The sequence below is a fragment of the Taurulus bubalis genome (genome assembly GCF_910589615.1).
Source record: "Taurulus bubalis genome assembly, chromosome: 8".
Classification (NCBI taxonomy): domain Eukaryota; kingdom Metazoa; phylum Chordata; class Actinopteri; order Perciformes; family Cottidae; genus Taurulus; species Taurulus bubalis.
This window is the reverse complement of record NC_136596.1, coordinates 3,750,429-3,770,203: the sequence shown is the minus strand read 5'-3', so window position 1 is coordinate 3,770,203 and position 19,775 is coordinate 3,750,429. Positions and strand designations below refer to the sequence as shown.

Here is a 19,775-nt window from a genome sequence, read left to right as displayed (position 1 = left end):
TGTCGGGGTTAAAGTATGAATCAATATTAACATAAATGTAAGAATGTAAATAATTATTTTTAGTTTTCTAAAGGATTTTCTTCTGTTTTTTGTCAAGCTATTCTTGCTTACAAGTTTGAATTAAATATATTTTGCTTCTCTTGTTTTTTAATACATATTGTATTATTATATTGTATCTAGAGGGTAGCCGATAAGAATGCAGGATATATATGAACACTATACTTCTGCCTATGCCTTTTCAGTCATATACTAGATATATATAGCTATACTTATTGTGTGAGATGGCTGAATAAAAAATAAAATAAAAAAAATGTTGATTTGAGTGTGTTGTGGAATGACGTGTAGACTTGTTTTAAACACAATTTATTTAATGTATAGATTTGTTTCCTTTTGCTTATTTGAACTTTGATGAGATTTATTTTAAATGTATTATATATATATATATATATATATATATATATATATATATATATATATATATATATATATATATATATTAAACCATAAGCAGTAAATGACTTTTAAACCATGATCTCAAGTGGAATTTCGTCCTACTTTTCTCACAGCCTTCCCTTCACTTTGCGGCCACACCTCCCGGTCAAGGTGTTGGTCTCAGCAGGTAAGAGGACAGAGAGCGTGTCCTTATTTAGATAACGCGTCCGGCGCGTTCCCGCCGCGGACTCCCGGCGCGTCCCCGCCGCTGCCTCCTGGCGCGTCCCCGCCGCGGACTCCCGGCGCGTCCCCGCCGCATGCCAGGACTTTGACAAGTGCGCGCGGCTCCATTCAACGGGCTCACACCTAATGGACTTTAAAGACGACGATGGAGTTCTCCTGGGGCCGCGTGTTCTTCACCCTGGTTCTCTTGAGTAAGTACTTTATGTTTTACTCTTTGAACCTCGTTACTTCCACTGTGCCCTTTACCTGAAGAGTACAAAACAAAAAAACATGTTCGCCCACGAAAAGCGAACATTCTGATATAGTTTTCACAACATCGGTTTGTTTGGGGCGTTTAATGTGACGATGGCATGTTTTATCCACTCGAAACGCACCTGTAGAGCAGCACCGGTGCGCAGCTTTTACTGGCACACATCTGCTGGAAGCTTTTGTTTTGACATGGATCCTCTCGGGTTTCCTCCTCTGCGCTCAAACGCACGAGCCGCAGGGACTGAATGCCAACCCGGCCGCTTAATGCCCCACTGTGGGCATCGCAGTCTTATCTGCTGGGCGCGTGCATGTGCATGTTGGAAGTGTGTTTGCAGAGCAAGAGGAGGCAACGGGCTGCAGGTAGGTGAGCAGGCGGAGGGATCCTGGTTGTGCAAGTGGAGGACTCTGCAGTCCAGAACCCATCCGCATTCCTGGGGAGGGGGTGATAGCGGAGCTCTGCCTGTCCGGGCCTGTGGGTCTGATTCTGGAGGAAGACTCGCGCGTCACGTGTCCTGGGGGGCTGTGTGTGTTTTTTATGTGGATCGTGTCTCAGCAGACACGATCAGAGAATCTGCAACACTCCATGATCAGATTTGGGGGCCGTCCTTTCGTGAGTCAAGCTGATGGGGTTTAAAAAAAACAAAATAGTGCATGATTCAGTCACTAAAACCACTTCAGTCAAAAAGAGGAAGTCTGGATGTGAGATGAAGATAAAACATGAGACCTCTCCTCGGAAACAGCTGATAACAGTTTGGTTTGACTTTCAGATACAAATGTGTCGACAGAAATACACAATACTGACATATCTCAGTATTTTTGCATTTTGTATGTGTGTGTCTGTGTATGTATGTATATAGATAGATACATATATTTATTTATTTATTTATGTATATTTGTACATATGTATGTATGTGTATACATACATATACACATATATATATATAAACATATGTATACTGTATGTGTATATATACAGACATATATTATATATACACATATATACATACACACACATATATATAACGTTTATATATGTGTGTATGTATATATAGATGTGTATATGTAAGTATACATGTGTATATATATAATATATGTCTGTATATGTGTATATACATATACAGTATATGTTTATACATGTTTATGTATATATGTGTATATATGTATGTATACACATATATACATACAGTATACACATATACTGTATGTATATATACATACAGTATATGTGCATACATGTCTATTATATGTGTGTATATGTATGTTGTGTGTATGTATGTATACATGTGTATATGTATATGCATATACAGTATATGTGTGTACATGTTTATATATGTGTATATGTAACATGTGTATATAAATTAATATATATATAACTATTTTTATACACAGACAGTATATGTGTTTACATGTTTATGTATATATAGATGTGTCTATGTATATATGTGGGTTTTATCTCTGTACATGTATTTATGTGTATATATACATATTTATATGTATATATGTGGGTTTTATGTATATAGATATATCTCTGTACATGTATTTATGTGTATATATACATATTTATATGTATATATGTGGGTTTTATGTATATAGATATATCTCTGTACATGTATTTATGTGTATATATACATATTTATATGTATATATGTGTTTGATGTTGTCATCCTTCTCCTCCACCAGCGGACAGAATCCGTTCCTCTCAGTCCTTCAACGTCGGCACCGCGGGCGCCAAGATCTTCAGCGGGCTGGCGGAGGAGGAGTTCGGCTACGCGGTGCAGCAAGCGACCAACCACGAGGGCAAATGGTAACCAGGCTCCTCTCCACTGCACCTCCATCACACACACGCGTCTGGTCCACGTGAATATATGCTGGTCCGAGTGGCGCTCCGGTTATCCATTCATTGAGTTAATATTTCTTTGAAAGAGCAGTAAAGGGGCAGAAGATGTTACTCAGAGACGTTTCATTCTTGAGCAAACAGGGCGCAGACACACCAGAGGGCCAACCCTTCATTACTGTGCAGCGGGCCGGGGGCGGAGTCCCAGGTAAAACCAGGTGTGGACTTGCTTCACAGGGATCAGCCTCGCTCCAGACCGACTGGAAACATGCTTTAGTCTACAGGGTTGGAATCTCAAGGCCGTGCAAGTTGTCTGGTGTTCAACAACCGGCTGAATCTTTCAGCTGATTCCTGCATTTTGGGTCACGGCCAGGGAGGATTCTTTCTTCCTGTTCTTTGGGAAATGAAAGGCCGGTCGCCCTGCAGAGATGCAGCTGCTTATCAGCAGCATTTATACTCTGTAAACCACTAAGGCCCGGACTGGTGGCGCCGTTGGAGCCGAGGGTTGCTTCTCTTAATCGCCACCTATTCATGTTGCAACAGACACCATGGTTTAAAAAAATAAATAAAAAACTTCTCAGGTCATTTGGGGCCAGCTCAGCTGTGCCATTTTTGCATTTTACCTGGTGGGGAATGGAAATGCTCAGAGATGCTAACTCGGCTCTTCACAAAGTCCTCCAAACCATTATTTTCTTGTCAGGAAATGTATTTTAGTCGCTTATAGCCGTTGATTAGTAATATTTATGAATGCATGTGCAATATAAATCCAATGTAGCCACTGTGCAAACATCCAGTCCAATTATATCCTTCAATTTTTTCTTTTTTTTACTTATTTATTATACCTTTACTGTGGGATTACGTATGTATTATACATGTCTTTATCTTGTTTTATTTTTTTTTGCATTTTTTTTTGCATTTTTAGGTTTATTTAAAACTTCCATCCAGCACAGCCACGACTATGTTGGAGGCAGATACTGATATTTAGGAGTTCAAATCTTGTTTTCCCGTATCAATAAAATGTATTGTATGAGCTCTACTGATAAGTGCACACACTGATGAATCATATCACAAAGATTATAGTCTGGATGTTGTGCGCTCTGAGTCACAGTCTCACCGACTAACTCACCGCCTGGAGGAGCAGATTATACAATCTGAGAGTGGACTCTGGCTGTGTGGTGTGGAAGTATGAGGCCGTTCACAGCATTATTGGGACTTACATATTTCCTTCAATCTGGATTTTGTCTCCATCTCAAGGAGATGAAGAGTTTGAAGTTGATGCTTCCTGTGTGTGAACTCGTAGGAACTTGTTTGCTGCTTCTTAAAACATTAAAAGAATGACACGGCGGACTTGTTGGCACACGCTTCCTGTTCCAGCGTTACTGAGGGATGTTTTCGCCCTCGCACTGTTTTTAAAATGTATTTCTTCGCAGGCTCCTGGTCAGCGCCCCGTGGAGCGGCTTCAGCCAAAACAGGAAGGGGAATGTTTACAAGTGTCAAGTCTCGGGCTCCAGAAACAGCTGCGACAAGCTCAACCTTCAAGGTAGACACGGGGTCTTGTTGTTTAACCTCTGACCTCTCCTACCAAACATCGGCCGTGCACTTCTCCAGACGTTTGGCTTCAACACATTCAAACAATGTGAACGTTCATGCCAGAGCTTATTTGTTGTCCTTGTCCCGTCCTCCACAGATTCCGTTAGTCTCCCCGATGTTAAGAACGTCAACGACGAGATGTGCCTGGGTTTGACTCTGACCCGGATGCCTGCGGTCAACGGTCTGATGGTACGTCGGCCTTCAGCCGCAGAAGCCCGATACACTTATGATAGATGAGAAGTGTGTTTTCTTTTTAAACTAAAACTGTAATATCTCCTCATCCACAGTTCCGATCTCATTCATTTAAATTGCTAAAGTGCTGTAACCCTTGTGAGAAGATTCGTGGTGGTTTACATTTAAAAAAAACTGATTGTTGCACGCAGAAGGAGGCGGTCATTTACAATACATGTACCTTATGGTGCGAGCAAGATTCAGGTCAAAGTAGGTCATTTTTCCATTTCTGAACCGAAAAACACGGTTTTTGGACTGAATTTGCTTCCTAACATGTAAATACTTGTGTTTGTTGTGATTATTAGTGCAGATTTAGATGATTTAGGTCGTAATCTTTCTAAATATGTGCAGTATTACTCTGTGGCATGATGGGAAGGCACCGAACAATACACTTACTCTTGACTTTTGATCATATTTATAATAATTATAATATTTTTTTTTTAAAGGCAAGGAGTTGCAGATTCGTTAGAGATCAGGACAATAGGGTCTGGTATTCATATCAAGGTCACATGAGCTGTAGAACACCGAGGACAGAAGGGAAATCACGCTACTTCAGAGATAGTTATTACTGCTTTCCAACTGGAAATAGTTCATATTTCTTCTCAATCTACTTCTGCAATTTATGATGATACCGGCTTTGGTGGAACATTCAAATTGTTGGTGCATGTTTAGTCACAGATGATGCAGCAGCATGACTTAGAACCGGAGAAGTCATGGCCTCTTTTGGAAATGCAGATAAAATGTGGAAGGAAGTGGGCCTGTGGTGGATATTTGCAGCAGCGCTGCTAAGTAAAGACATTTATTTAAGACGCTGAACGCAACACTTTGACATGGCATGAGTCCGACTAGTGTTGAGCTCTCACGTCTCCTCTGGGCTGATGCAGATGTGCGCTCCTCTCTGGGGACAACGCTGTGGAGATCAGATCTTCTACCCGGGAATCTGTGCCAGGATGAGTCCTCTGTTCCAGCCTCAAGCCGCCTTCTCTCCTGCCGTCCAGTGTAAGAGACCACTTTAAGTATGAATACAGAGGTTTATACAGATATTTATATATAATTACATATTTATAAATATATATATTTATTTATATACATATATATATAAATATATATATGTATACTACTTCCATTCATATGTATATTTATTTATTGATGTATATATATTTATCGATGTGTGTGTATATATATATATATGTATTTATGTATATATTTATTTATGTATATATATATTTATACTACTTCCATTCATATGTATAGATATATTTATTTATGTATATATATATTTATGTATATATATGTTTATTTATGTATATATATATACTACTACCATTCATATGTATAGATATATTTATTTATGTATATATATATTTATGTATATATATGTTTATTGATGTATATATATACTACTACCATTCATATGTATATATATTTATGTATATATATGTATGCATATATGTATATATATATTTATGTATATATATATATATATACATTTATTGATGTATATATATATTTATACTACTTCCATTCATATGTATATATATTTATTGATGTGTATATATATATATATATATATATTCCTTTATATATATATATACATATTTATACACTTCCATTCATATATGTATATTTGACATATAATGATGTATATGTTATGTTTATATTTTCCATTCATCTCCTCTGCTGAACGTGCCCCTGTGTCTCCAGCATGCGGCGGGCCGATGGACATCGTGATAGTCTTGGACGGCTCCAACAGCATTTACCCGTGGGCTCCGATGAACGAGTTCCTCCGGAAGTTGATCCCTGCGCTCGACATCGGGCCCAAAACCACTCAGGTAACGCCACGCTTCACGAGGGGAGATTCAAGCAGAGGTCACCTGGTGTCGTTGTGCTGACGGCGCTCTGCTCCACCAGGTCAGCGTCATCCAGTACGGCGTCGATTACCAGTTTGAAATCAAACTCAACGAGTTTAAAACCAAAGATGAGGTGATGGCCGCGGCGTCCAGAATCACACAGATGTACGGCTCTTCCACCAACACCTTCCATGCCATCCAATATGCCAGGTTGGTGCTGCAGGAAAACTGCCTCTCTGCATATCTGGTCATGTGTTGTTGTTTTTTTCTATCCGTTTTTTAAATCAAGATTAATGATCATTTTGATCCTGGTCTATCATTTTACTTAAAAGCAACAAAAAAAGCATTTTTAAAATCTCTTCTTCACATGTTTCTGATTGATTTTGAACAATAAAAGCACAAACAGTGACTCCTAAGTGCCCACTGTGTCGCCTCTCTTCAGTCAGTGGGGTTTCCACACAAAAAATGGCGGCCGGCCGGGCGCCGCCAAGGTGATGGTGGTCGTCACCGACGGGGAGTCTCACGACCGGGCTTTCAGAGAGAACGTCCTGGCTGAGTGCGAGAAGCAAGGCATCACCCGCTTCGGCATCGCTGTAAGCCATTTACCACCAATTACACACACATATATATATATATATATATATATATATATATATATATATATATATATATATATATATATATATATATATATATATATATATATATATATATATTTATCTCAGTAAATGTAAATTATGCCTGCATGCTGCATTGGATGTCACATTAAAGTTCCTAATCAAGAGCTTAACTCATAGTAATAAATGGCTTAAATACTGTCAGTAATATACTCTATTTAAAATATAATGACTGCATGATATTGTATTTGAAATGATGGTGATATCACATTGTTAATGTAATAAATAAATAAATAAAATGATATATATTGTAGTGACTACCCTGCTGCCACTAAATTGTGCTTTAGTATAACAGTAACATTACATTTACAGTAAATAAACTTTAGAAAAAAACAGTAATGTACAGGCAACTCTGCTGCCAGTATTCTAGAGTCCAACCAAGTAATTACAGCAAATTACTGTAATTCTGTACGTTGTATTATTACAGTAATATAATGTAAAGTGGATTACAGTGGGACTACTGCCAGTAGTTTACTGTTAATCTCTGTAATAATCGCTTTTACGCCAAACTCTTACATTTGCATGATGTGTTCAATGTTGTTTTCACCATGGACTCCTGTCTGGTTTCCCCTTTTTTCCCCTGCTTTTGTGCTGTTTCCTCATTGTCTCTTTCTCTGCCTAGGTCCTGGGTTATTACACCAGAAACAACATCAACACAGACAGCCTGATAGAAGAGATCAAGTCCATCGCCAGCGTCCCTAAAGAGAAGTACTTCTTCAACGTGTCGGAGGAGGCGGCGCTCTCCACCATCACCGGCGCCCTGGGGAGCCGCATCTTCAACATAGAAGGTGTGTGATGTCAATGTTCCTCCTCTGGCGGTGTGTAATTTACCTGACGCCGCTTCAAACCCTCCATCTATCCGAAGCTGCTCACCTGAGCGTGTCACAACATGTCCGTCACAGCCCAAGTTTCCAAGACAGATCAAAAGCAAATGTGTGTTTTCCTCACGCACATCCTGCACTCTGGTTCTGGGTCTGCTCCACTGCTGTTGACTCTGGCGTTGACACGATCCTCTGTTCCCACAAGGCACCGGGAAAGGGGGCGACAACTTCGAGATGGAGATGTCCCAGGTGGGATTCAGCGCTCACTACGCCAGCCAGCAGGTACAGAGCGCCCGCCGCCCGCCGCGAAGGAGAAGAGGTTGTTTTTTATAACGTACAAACGTGCAAAAGCACAACGCAACGCTGGTTTAGTCCAGTTTGAAGGCCAAAGCATCGGATCAGTTTGGAGAGTCATCACAGCAGCAATATTCTTATCCGGAGTGTCAATGTTTGCAAGGAAAATAATCATTTTAGGTACAAATGTATATTCTTCGGTACCTGCTTCGTGGCAAAAACAGTGTGGTGATGGATGAAAACGACTATTTTGCCGGCACGTATAATGTTTGTCTGTTTTTAACTCTGCAACTTTGGAAGCTCGTTTCCGTCACAAAAAAATTACATAAAAAAGTCAAAATTATGAGATAAAAAGTCATAGATAATACAATTATGAGATATTATGACTTTTTATCTCATAATTTCAACTTTATTATCTCGAAATTATGAGATAGTCATAATTATGAGATAATAAAGTCGTTATTATGAGAAAATAAAGTGGAAATTATGAGATAAAAAGTCATAGATAATACAATTATGAGATATTATGACTTTTTATCTCATAAATTTAACTTTATTATCTCGAAATTATGAGATAAAGTCATAATTATGAGATAATAAAGTCGTAATTATGAGATAAAAAAGTCATAGATAAAAGTTGAAATTATGAGATATTGTGACTTTTTATCTCATTATTTCAACTTTATTATCTCGAAATTATGAGATAGTCATAATTATGAGATAATAAAGTCGGAATTATGAGAAATTAGCATGCACACTTATTATAATTTTGACTTCATTATCTCATAATTATGACTTTGTATCTCATAATTTATTTTTTCTGCCACTGCGGGGTCACGGTGGGTTAATAAGCGACGTGTTCCACATGTAGCCGGCACTGGGCCACCAGTCCACGCTACCAGTCCACGCTATATGCCCTTTTTTTTATTGACATTTAGAACCTATATTCTGTTCTCACACTCCCATCGTGGTTTTTCATTATTTGCTTTGTTTTTACTGGGGAAAGCTCAGTGGGCTAACTCCCCTTTGATGCATTGCAAAGCCTTTGATACTCGAGGAGGAAAGAAAAATGGTGGTTTCAACCCCCGAAGCAAAAAGACTGTGATCCGCGTTTTATATGTTATCCGCTGACCTGTGCCGTTAAGGGGGTGACGATGCTGGGAGCGGTGGGGGCCTACGCTTGGAGCGGGACGGTCGTCCATCAAAAGGGGTCGAAAGCAGACGTTCTCCCCTTCTCGGCCTTTGCGGCAACGCTGGAGACACAGGAGAGAAACCACAGCTCATTACTGGGTATGTTTACAGTTTGTCCTCTGCATTTACGTTCTGATCGGTTCCTCGAGGATCTCAATGTGGTCACTGCTTTGGCAGCCGGGTGTCTGAACAAATGCACTATCTCAACAAAGCTCTGTACTCTGTGGTGTTTTCGAGTGGGAACTTATTTGTGAAATCGCCAGCTTCTCAGCCGGCTCACCACCGCATGTGTGTGTCAGCTTACCACCTTACCAGAGACTTCCTAGAACAAAGTTTGCAGCATCTGTACTGAGTATTCTATAGAAACATTCAGCTGCAGCTACAGGGTTAGAGATACCATAAAGTGTGTGTGTGTATATATATATATATATTTTTTTTTTTGTATTTTTAAAAAAGTGAATATTTTAGATGGCACCTCGTTTGGATTTTTAGGATAATTACTGTATGTTCCATCCTCAAAGAAGTATTCAGATTATGCACAAATTGTTTATGTAAAAGTAAATACTATAGTTACATCACATGTTACAATGTGTATAACAATTAAAAGTTCTGCATGTCAAATATTACTTAAGTTAAAGTAAAAATAGGTAAACATACACAAGTATATCAGAAAATGTCAGAAGAAATCACAAAAAGTATGAAAAATAGGAATTATGCAGATTGAGGCTGTCAGTTTATTATTGTTATTATTATCATATTACTGATTTGTTACTAATCATTTAAGTATGAGCAGCATTTTTATGTTGTAATTTGCAGAAAACAACTTATCATAGTTTGGTGCCTGTTGTTATAGATAATAATGCATTTATATTAAATAAAGGAATATATATATATATATATATATATATATATATATATATATATATATATATATATATATATATATATATATATATATAGCGGGCGTGTATAAACCGCTCTTCTTGGTCTCCTTCTCTCTGTTGTTGACCTCGTTGTACGTGTTGAAGCAGGAACACTTACCCAGTTATTCTTCTTGTTATAGTTTAGTGAAGTCGCTTTCTTCCCAGAATAGCTGCGCCCACGCCTGCCTGCAGGTCCAGCCAGTGATGTGTGTGAGGGAGTGAGTTTATGTTTGTGTGGCGCTGGAAACACACTGGTTTTTGAATAACATTTTCAACACCTGTGTGTAGGTGTGCAGAGCCCTTCATTTAGCAAAGGCTTTATAATAAGTCACCGCCTGCCAGATCCTCTGACTGATTAATCACTGGACATGTTTACGTTTATGTTCATCTACACTTCACACTTCATATACTTACATACATCATTTGCATTTTTGCACTCCCCTATTGTTTGTTTATTGTTTGTTTTATTTACCCCTCACACACTTACATATACATATACACATACATACTTTGCATTTTTGCAATTCTACTGTTTACGTTTAATTTAATTCCTAAATTAATACTGTTTTTTTTTCACCCCAGCTATTTTATTTTATTTTTTATTATTATTATTGTATATATCTTTCATCTCTGTTGTTTTTATATCTTATTTTTGTCTGTAAATTGCTGCTACGTCGACACCAAATTTCCCCTTGGGGATTAATAAAGTATATATTCATTCATTCATTCAAAGTAAAAAGTAATTATAAAAAAATAGGAAATGCCCTCTACTTGAATACATTTAGTTACCACTGTTTAAGTAAGAAGTCGTCCTAGGTTCAGATGCCGGCTATTTAAATGTGGTATTTCCGGTCATTTTCAGGTTATTCCGTCACCACACTGAGCGACGGGCTCACTGAATACTTTGTGGCCGGCGCACCTCGCTCCAACCACTCCGGACAAGTTATCGTCTACACCGTCAACGCCCAGAAGCAACTTGCCATCATCGACTCAGAGAGAGGGAAGCAGGTACTGATAACGGAGGGATGGGGTATTCACGCTTTTCCCCCAGGGACCAACTGTTCCCGCCACTTGTTGTCCTAGATCGGGTCGTACTTTGGAAGCGTCATGTGCCCGCTGGACGTGGACAAGGACGGGGTGACGGACCTCCTGCTGGTGGGTGCGCCCATGTTCATGAGCGATCTGAAGAGAGAGGAAGGCAGGGTCTACCTCTTCTCCGTCACCAAGGTAAGACAACGGGCGAATGTTGCTTTCTCGAATTGAAAGGAGCTTAAGCGCCACGTCCATCATATTCTCTGTTGTGCTTGACCTGAAGGGCATTCTGAACGAGCAAGGATTCCTCAGCGGTCCGCCCCCGACGGAGAACGCCCGCTTTGGGATGGCCATCTCGGCCGCACCGGACCTGGACCTGGACGGTTACAACGACGTCGTGGTCGGCGCTCCGCTGGCGGACAAAGGGAAAGGCATCATCTACATCTACAACGGGAAGAAGAAGGCGTTAAACAAACAGTTCTCACAGGTACGCGGAGGAATTCGTATCTGACTTACTGTTAAGCCCTAGCGTCCCCCAATCGGGGGACCCTTTTATATTTATATTATATATAAAATCAAGAAGAAATCATGGTATAAATCCCTCCCCCCGCAAAAAACAAACATGTTAGGTATCAAATTAAACATAAAAATCAGGGCTACAATAATATATAATCCCGATGTACAACATCTAAACACAACTCAAACAATAAATAGGATTAGGGGTTATGGTTATTAGGGTTAGGGTTAGGGCTTAAAGGGCTACGAGGCTGTTTGTCTTGCACGTTTTGGGGTTTTAGTTCAAGCTAAATGAACTATGTAATATATATATATATGATTTAGTCTCTCTGTAATAATGTGAACGATGATCATTGTTGATTCCAGAGGATCCTTGGCTCCCAACTGGATCCTCAGTTGCAGTATTTTGGAAGGTCCCTCGATAGCTACACAGATCTGAATGATGACACAATCCCTGACATCTCCATTGGCGCGTATGGCAAAGTGGTGCAGCTCTGGTAAGTTATAAACTGTGAGTGATCAGAAAGTGGGTAAATGCTGTCATTATATGATGACAAGGCTGTTTGCGATCATTTAACACTGCGCTTGGTTTTCAGGTCCAGAGGTGTGGCGTCCGTCTCGGCTGAAGCTTCTTTCAACCCCAATAAAATCAACATTTTCAACAAACCCTGCAACCTTAACGGACGCAAGCTTTCGTGTTTCAACACCAACCTCTGCTTCAGAGCTGCGTTCAGGCCTAAGAAGCCCATTGGACCCATTGGTAAATCTGATTATCCCTTCTCAAGAAAAAGTAGATTCCGGTGACTTAAAGGTGCTAAATTCAGCAAACAACTCTTTGCTATGTAAGGATGTATACGTGATGGCGTCCTGAGCAGAGAATGAAGTCACTCTCGCTGTGTGTTTGTTGTAATCCGAGCTTCTTCGAAGCGTGAACCACCGGCTAGCTAATCGGCGCCACTTTGCGCTGCGCTCACACAGCGGTTAGCGCCAGTAGCGGCGTCCTGATCCCACAACCCTGAATTGGGAATTTAGCGCCTTTTTTAAATTGGGGAATACACTTTACCTTGTTTACTTTCTTGCCAAGAGTCAATGTGAAGATCCAAACCACTCTGGTGTCTGTACGGTAAATACAAAACTAGAGCCACAAGCTGGTTAGCTTAGCATAACACAACGACTGAAAGCAGGCGAAACAGCTAGCCTAGCACTGCCTGACGGTTTAAAAAAAAATCGAGCTGCGAGCACCTTCTCAAAAATGACAAGTTACAGTTTACGGGTAGGTGGATTTGTTGCTTTCGGTTGCCCGTGTTTTCAGTCTTTATGCTAAGCTAAGCTAACAGGCGGCCGACTATAGCCTTATATTTAGCGTACAGACATGAGACAAGAAAGCGAATACGTGCATTTCCCAAAATGACAAACTCCTAAAATGCTCAAATCCCACCATTGGATCATTTTAGAAGCCAAAAATATCGCACTCATTTTCCTTTCAGATATATCCTACACTTTGACTCTGGATGCTGACCTGCAGGCTTCACGAGTGACGTCAAGAGGACTGTTCACTAAAAACAACGAGCGCCTCCTCACAGAAAAAGCGAAAATATCCTCTGAGCCCCTGTGTCTGGACTACCAGGTTTATGTTCAGGTAAGGGATGAACATCATCTGTTTTGTAGTCAGCAAATAAGACATAAGGCTTGTAGACATTACTTTATATTTAATCTATGTATAATCTACTGATTTGTGTATGGTGTCTTCAACAGGAGGCACCAGACTTTGTCAATTCCCTCAGTCTGAAGGTGGAGATCGAGCAGCAGAATGCAGATGTGAACCCTGTCCTCGATATGTCGTCTCCGAGTGCCTGGGAGTTCTTCGTAAGGGACTTGTGCAGTTCTCGATCTCTCTGAATCTGTGTTTCCATTTGTTTTGCCTTTGGTCTTCAAAAAGGAAACAGAGCAGGGACTTTAAACATAGTTGTTATGTAGCAGAATCCTTTAAAATGACACGCTGTGTGATGATTACTGGCTTTTAACAACTTTTAAAGGGATTCACTAAAGTCACGCGAGTGCTCATATTTACACACTTTGTGTTTCCGAGACAATAGATAATAGATTCCCGTCATGTGATGTGAGTTTGCTGCTCTGTTGTCCTTTCAGGTCCCATTCACAAAAGACTGCGGCTCTGACGAAGTGTGCGTCAGTGATCTGGTGCTGAGTGTGAAGACGGACACCAAAGCTTCCAGGTGAGCATCACTGACTGTGTTTGTGTAAAGACAAGATAATACTATGTTTCATGGTTTCACTCGACGTGTGACGGTATCTTCAGGATAAAGGATTTGGTTGTTGTTGTGATCGGAGCTCTTTGTTGCAGCTCGGCTCCCGTCCTGGTCAGCGCCAACAACCGGGAGCTGTCGTTCAAAGTCGTCGTGAAGAACAAGAAGGAGAACGCGTACAACACTCAGGTCTTGGCGACCTACTCCGGCAACCTCTTCTACTCCTCCGTCTTCCCTCCCGTGAGTGGACAACGTTGCACACTACACACTAAATACATGTATGATCACCAAAAATGTAACCCATTTTGCCACAGTGTCCTCGAAAACTGCATACTCAAACTAAAAAGGTTGCATCTCTGCAACCACTAGGGCTATTTGAATAATTTTGGTGTTATAACAAAAGGTACACATGTGAGATCTTGTTCAGATGTGTAAATATCAGTCTATATGTTACTGGTTAAGAGTAAATGAAGATGAAAAAATGAAAAGGTTTCAGGTCCGCCTATAAAAAAAATCACTTTCAGGATGATTATTTCTTTGAAATGATGCAGCTGTAAGGTCCAACTCTAACCCAAATCATAGCTCAATATGTGAACATTCTCTAACCCAAATCATACACAATATGTGAACATTCTCTAACCCAAATCATAGCTCAATATGTGAACATTCTCTAACCCAAATCATAACACAATATGTGAACATTCTCTAACCCAAATCATAACACAATATGTGAACATTCTCTAACCCAAATCATAGCTCAATATGTGAACATTCTCTAACCCAAATCATAACACAATATGTGAACATTCTCTAACCCAAATCATAACACAATATGTGAACATTCTCTAACCCAAATCATAACACAATATGTGAACATTCACTAACCCAAATCATAACACAATATGTGAACATTCACTAACCCAAATCATAGCTCAATATATGAACATTCTCTAACCCAAATCATAGCTCAATATGTGAACATTCACTAACCCAAATCATAACTCAATATGTGAACATTCTCTCTGCAAAGGTTGATTTTGATAAAGTGAAGCAGAACAAAGTTAGAGAGGGTTTAGAACAGAGAACATTCAGGTGAGGTCTCCAACATTTGCATTGGGGCACATTTGCGCACATTTATGACATTGGAATTTGTTCATGTACCAAACCATATATTTCACTTGTATATTACTTATGGTGTTCAATTCATCCAAATACAGCAGTTTGGGGCTTTTTTTTTTCATAAAACAAGCTATGATTTACAGTTTTATATAAAAATCGCTGAGTCTGCCCCCCTGAGGGGGGGATCGGTTTTTAAAAGGTTAAGGTTGTGTTGCACTTTCCCGTCTGTGCTGCTGAAGTTATTTGAAGAAAAGCCTCACGGTAATGTGTTGTTTGTGTAATAAAAGCCACACGGCAGTTATTTACTGTTCAGATCTATGGATTCACAGACGGACGGAGTCAAATGCGCCTCAACGCAAGCGCAAACCGTCACCTGTCAAGTGGGATACCCGGCGTTAAAAACGAACCAAGAGGTAAGTGCAAGAAAAAACACAAATACGAATATTTTTGAACGGATTATTTTCGGCTACGCAAAATGTTTTTAACTGTCTTTCAATTTGCAGGTGAAATTTCAGATGAATTTCGATTACAATCTCAACCAGTTGCAAAACCGAGCCGAGGTGAAATTTGAGGCCAAGAGGTACGCTTATATAGTTATGAATGCCATAAAAGATTGTGACTCTTAATCTAAATGGTCGACCCTGTGATAATGTTGTGAATCTTCTTTTTCACAAAATCTTTCCAGTGATGGTAAAGAGGAAAAGCCAGCAGACAACAAGGCGGTCATATCCATTCCTGTGCGATATGATGCAGGGATTGTTTTATCAAGGTGATTCCGCTTTTTCTCACTGTAAAGTGTTTTTATTTTACTTTTCTCCTCATTTTAACCAAACCCTGGAATTGACGGTTGTCGATGGGGAACTCATAATCGCTGCTCTCTCGGTCCCAGGCAGACCAACATCAATTTCTACGTGGCGGACGCCGCCGTTCCCGTGGTAACAGCGGTGAAAAGCCTCAATGACATCGGCCCAGAGTTCAACTTCACAGTGAAGGTGCGATCTGGTGAATGCCACGATCGAATCCCTCATTGTGTTTGTTATAAAGAAATATCAGGACTAAAATCAATTTGCATTTGAAGGTTTCAACAAGTAGCTTCCCGGTCAGCCTCCTGTATCTGACCATCGCTCTGCCGGTGACCACGGAGGGAGGGAACCCGCTCCTCTATGTCACCGGCGTGGAGACGCAAACGGTGGGTTACCAAACACCAGCCGCTCTTTAAATGCATAAAAACACATTCATGAATGCCCTCGGTTCTGTAGTGGCAATTTGTCCAATAAATCAAAGAAAATAAACATAAATCAAAGGATTAAAAGCCAACAATTAAAAGTTCTAGTTTTTTGTTTTACCCCCACTATGAGGAAGTAGTGCCGTTCTTCGTTTAATGGTATTGTAGTGGCCATTTGTCCAATAAATCAAAGAAGATAAACATAACTCAAAGGACCACTGATGCATTTTTTGTTTTATTGTTTGAATTGTGCAAATAAATAAAAATAAATAAACCACTGATGCATTGTGGGCATGTGGATCACGCAGCCAAATCAATGCATTGTCCATGCAGGATTCCATTTTTCTGATATTTATTTTAACTAAACAAAACAAGCAAACAAACAAAAGAACAAAGGAACTCCCCATGCTGCCTCATAGGCCTACCCAGGTGCATGCTGGTCCTGTACCCGCCTACTCCTATATATAAACCCCAGGTGCCCACAGCATTACCTAATTAATAAACCAATAAACAATCTAACCTACAAATAATTCAACAAAACCATGAAAATATCAAAAGAAAAACTATCCTAATACATAAAAAAAATGTAACCTAAATAACAACTAGAATAATTAAACAAAACTACTTGTGATTAAAATAACTTAATTTAAAATAAATAGCTTCTACAAATTCCTACAATTATCTAAAGGCAAGTTTAGTAAAAAAAAAAAAGAAATTAAAAAGAAAAGAAACCTGTATGTCTTTAACCGTGTGATCTTGCGTGTGGTGTGGTGATGTAATTCCTCCTCCGGCTGCAGGGGGGCGCTGTCAGCTGCGACTCCAGCGGCCTGGTGGATCCTCTGAAGATCGGCGTGAAGAACCACACGGCGTCCTTCTCCGAGGAGAACCTCCGCGGCTCGGAGACGCTGGTCAGACGCTCTCGCCGTGCTAAACCTAGAGCACTTTATAACGCAGTGAAGCGCTTTGCACTGGAGCCATGTTGAATATTATTCTCCTATCTGTGGTTTGAAGCATATTTCAGGTGTTATTTATCTTGTGTTGAATATTTTACTTTATTTTAACTAATATTGTAATCATACTTCGCCTTTGTGTACCTTATTATTACGACACTGAAATGTCCCGTTGTGTACTGATGTCCTGCTGTTGTTGTTGTTGTTGTGTTTTTTAACTGACAGGACTGCAAGAGCGCAAAATGCGAGTCCATCAAATGCATCCTCAAGGACACAGAACCTAAGAGCGACTACGTCGTGAAGGTCAAGACGAGGATCTGGAGCGGCACCTTTATCACGGTAAATATACTCCATGATTTCTATTTCTTTCTTTCTTCACGGCAGGTTGTTTTGTCCGCTTGTTTGGACTAAACAAATCCACGCTGGAGCTTTAAAGCTTTAATGGCGCTCTCGCTCCACAGGCCGCCTACCAGACCATCGAGCTGACCTCCCACGTCGAGGTCGAGACCCCGGACCCCGACCTGCTCGTCATCGGCCTCAAGCGGCTGCCGGTAAGATCTCCGCGCTTCGAAGGGAGAGACTCCTGTGAGGGAGCGTCTAGTCCCATGACCTCTGACCCCTGACCTCTGACCTCTGACCCCGTCCTTCCTTCTGTCCAGGTGGAGCTGACCGTCAGCAAACCCGGAGAGAAAGGCGACGTTCCAGTGGGAGTGATCGTCGGCAGCGCGGTCGCCGGACTGCTGCTGCTGGCTCTGGCCGTCGGGCTGCTGTGGAAGGTAGACATGCTAACGATAGTTAAAATATATATATATATATATATATATATATATATATATGTATGTAGCTTCTGAGAAAAGCTTTTCATAGAAATGCGCAGCTTTTGTGTCTATAGATTCAAACCAAAGCTTGACTCGTAGTCTAAACTGAATCTTTTTTTGCTTTTCTAGTTCGGGTTTTTCAAAAGAAAGTACCAGCAGCTTCGGATGGAGGCCGATGAAGACGAGCAGAGCCACCCGCATGTAGACGAGGTTCTGTGAGCTGAGCAGAACCTCACACCCGCATGTAGACGAGGTTCTGTGAGCTGAGCAGAACCTCACACCCCTTCTCTCCTCACTGGACCGTATCAGCGTAGATACGCACGGACTGAGACTCAATCACTGGACGTCGGGCTTTTTTTTTTATGAAATGGAGACTTTTGAATTGTGGATAACTGGGATTTGAACCTCTGTCTATTTTTTTTTTATTTTTTTACAGAGGATTATTATTATTAGTCTTTTTTTTTAGCACTTTGACTGGTTGCTGTTATGCACTGACTTGTTAAGAACTGTATTTCCTCCCAGACGTTTACACTGTAGAGGCATCTCATTCACCCTCAGCCTTTTGCTTTGACAACTTCAGGGCGACATGGTTGAGAAATAACAGTTTTTAGTAATGAAAATCAAAAACATTCATACATTTTTTTTGTATCCCACGCTGTCAAACCCGTAGCACAAACTCTGCTGTCTCCTCTGGCTCTCAGGGCTTTTTCTTGAGAGTGAAATCTGTCTCTGTGTTTGTTCTGTAAATACTGTAAGATAAAATGATTATCGTTGATATTGGGTTTTATATTATGAAAGGCAATTATGAGAGGCAATATGGGTCAATGGAGTCGCTACTTGTGTTTTTTATTGTTATTTTTTTTACCACTAGTGGCACAACTGTTACCACTGGGCAGGTGTGTACATTTTAGAAGCTTTTGCCTCTTCAATTTCAGAAAATCAAACAAAAAAATGTCTGTTCTGTGCAACTTCCAGTCCATAAACCCACGCTGTGTCATGTGAGACAAAAAAAGCATTTTGAACCAACAAATATTTGTTGTTTTGTTGTTTTTTAACTCAAAGCGATCATCAAAGATATTTGTAGATACAACTTTTCTCCTTAATACACTGATTTATGACTTAATAGTTGTTTACCTGGAGCAAAGGGACACACACACACACACACACACACACACACACACACACACACACACACACACACACACACACACACACACACACACTGCTCCTGGCTGCAGAGGAACAACGTGTCGGGACGCTGCGTGGCACCAACAGGTGAACGCACACCTCACGTGTAGTGGCGGGTCTTCTCCACAAGGTGGCAGCACCATACAGATGACGAGTTGTCTCTCGCTGCTCTGGCGGTGATCACCCCCCATACAATCAATAATGTAAGACCCATTCTCGGACTGTGTGTCTCCTCCCAATCTCACTGGAGAACCTTTTAGAGAACCTCACCCTGCAATAAAAACGCTCCTCGGACCACTTCCCCTCCAAGAGAAACACAAGAACAACT

The 19,775-nt window shown here is 40.4% G+C and overlaps 1 protein-coding gene across 1 annotated transcript; it reads left to right on the top strand.

Annotated features, from left to right (window-relative positions):
- Positions 1-820: 820 nt before the first annotated feature.
- itga2.2 (integrin, alpha 2 (CD49B, alpha 2 subunit of VLA-2 receptor), tandem duplicate 2) lies at positions 821-18,540 on the top strand (the record flags this gene model as incomplete). Its single annotated transcript, XM_079222380.1, has 30 exons — positions 821-866; positions 2,605-2,728; positions 4,189-4,298; positions 4,446-4,534; positions 5,464-5,578; positions 6,284-6,411; positions 6,491-6,643; positions 6,876-7,022; positions 7,729-7,894; positions 8,133-8,209; positions 9,367-9,511; positions 11,198-11,343; positions 11,419-11,562; positions 11,651-11,854; positions 12,250-12,380; positions 12,480-12,643; positions 13,371-13,522; positions 13,639-13,749; positions 14,032-14,117; positions 14,246-14,387; positions 15,596-15,679; positions 15,770-15,846; positions 15,952-16,035; positions 16,156-16,258; positions 16,345-16,455; positions 17,289-17,399; positions 17,667-17,780; positions 17,903-17,992; positions 18,101-18,217; positions 18,389-18,540. The coding sequence occupies 30 exons, from the start codon at positions 821-823 to the stop codon at positions 18,476-18,478; spliced, it is 3,561 nt and encodes a 1,186-aa protein (XP_079078506.1). The 3' UTR covers positions 18,479-18,540.
- Positions 18,541-19,775: the final 1,235 nt, after the last annotated feature.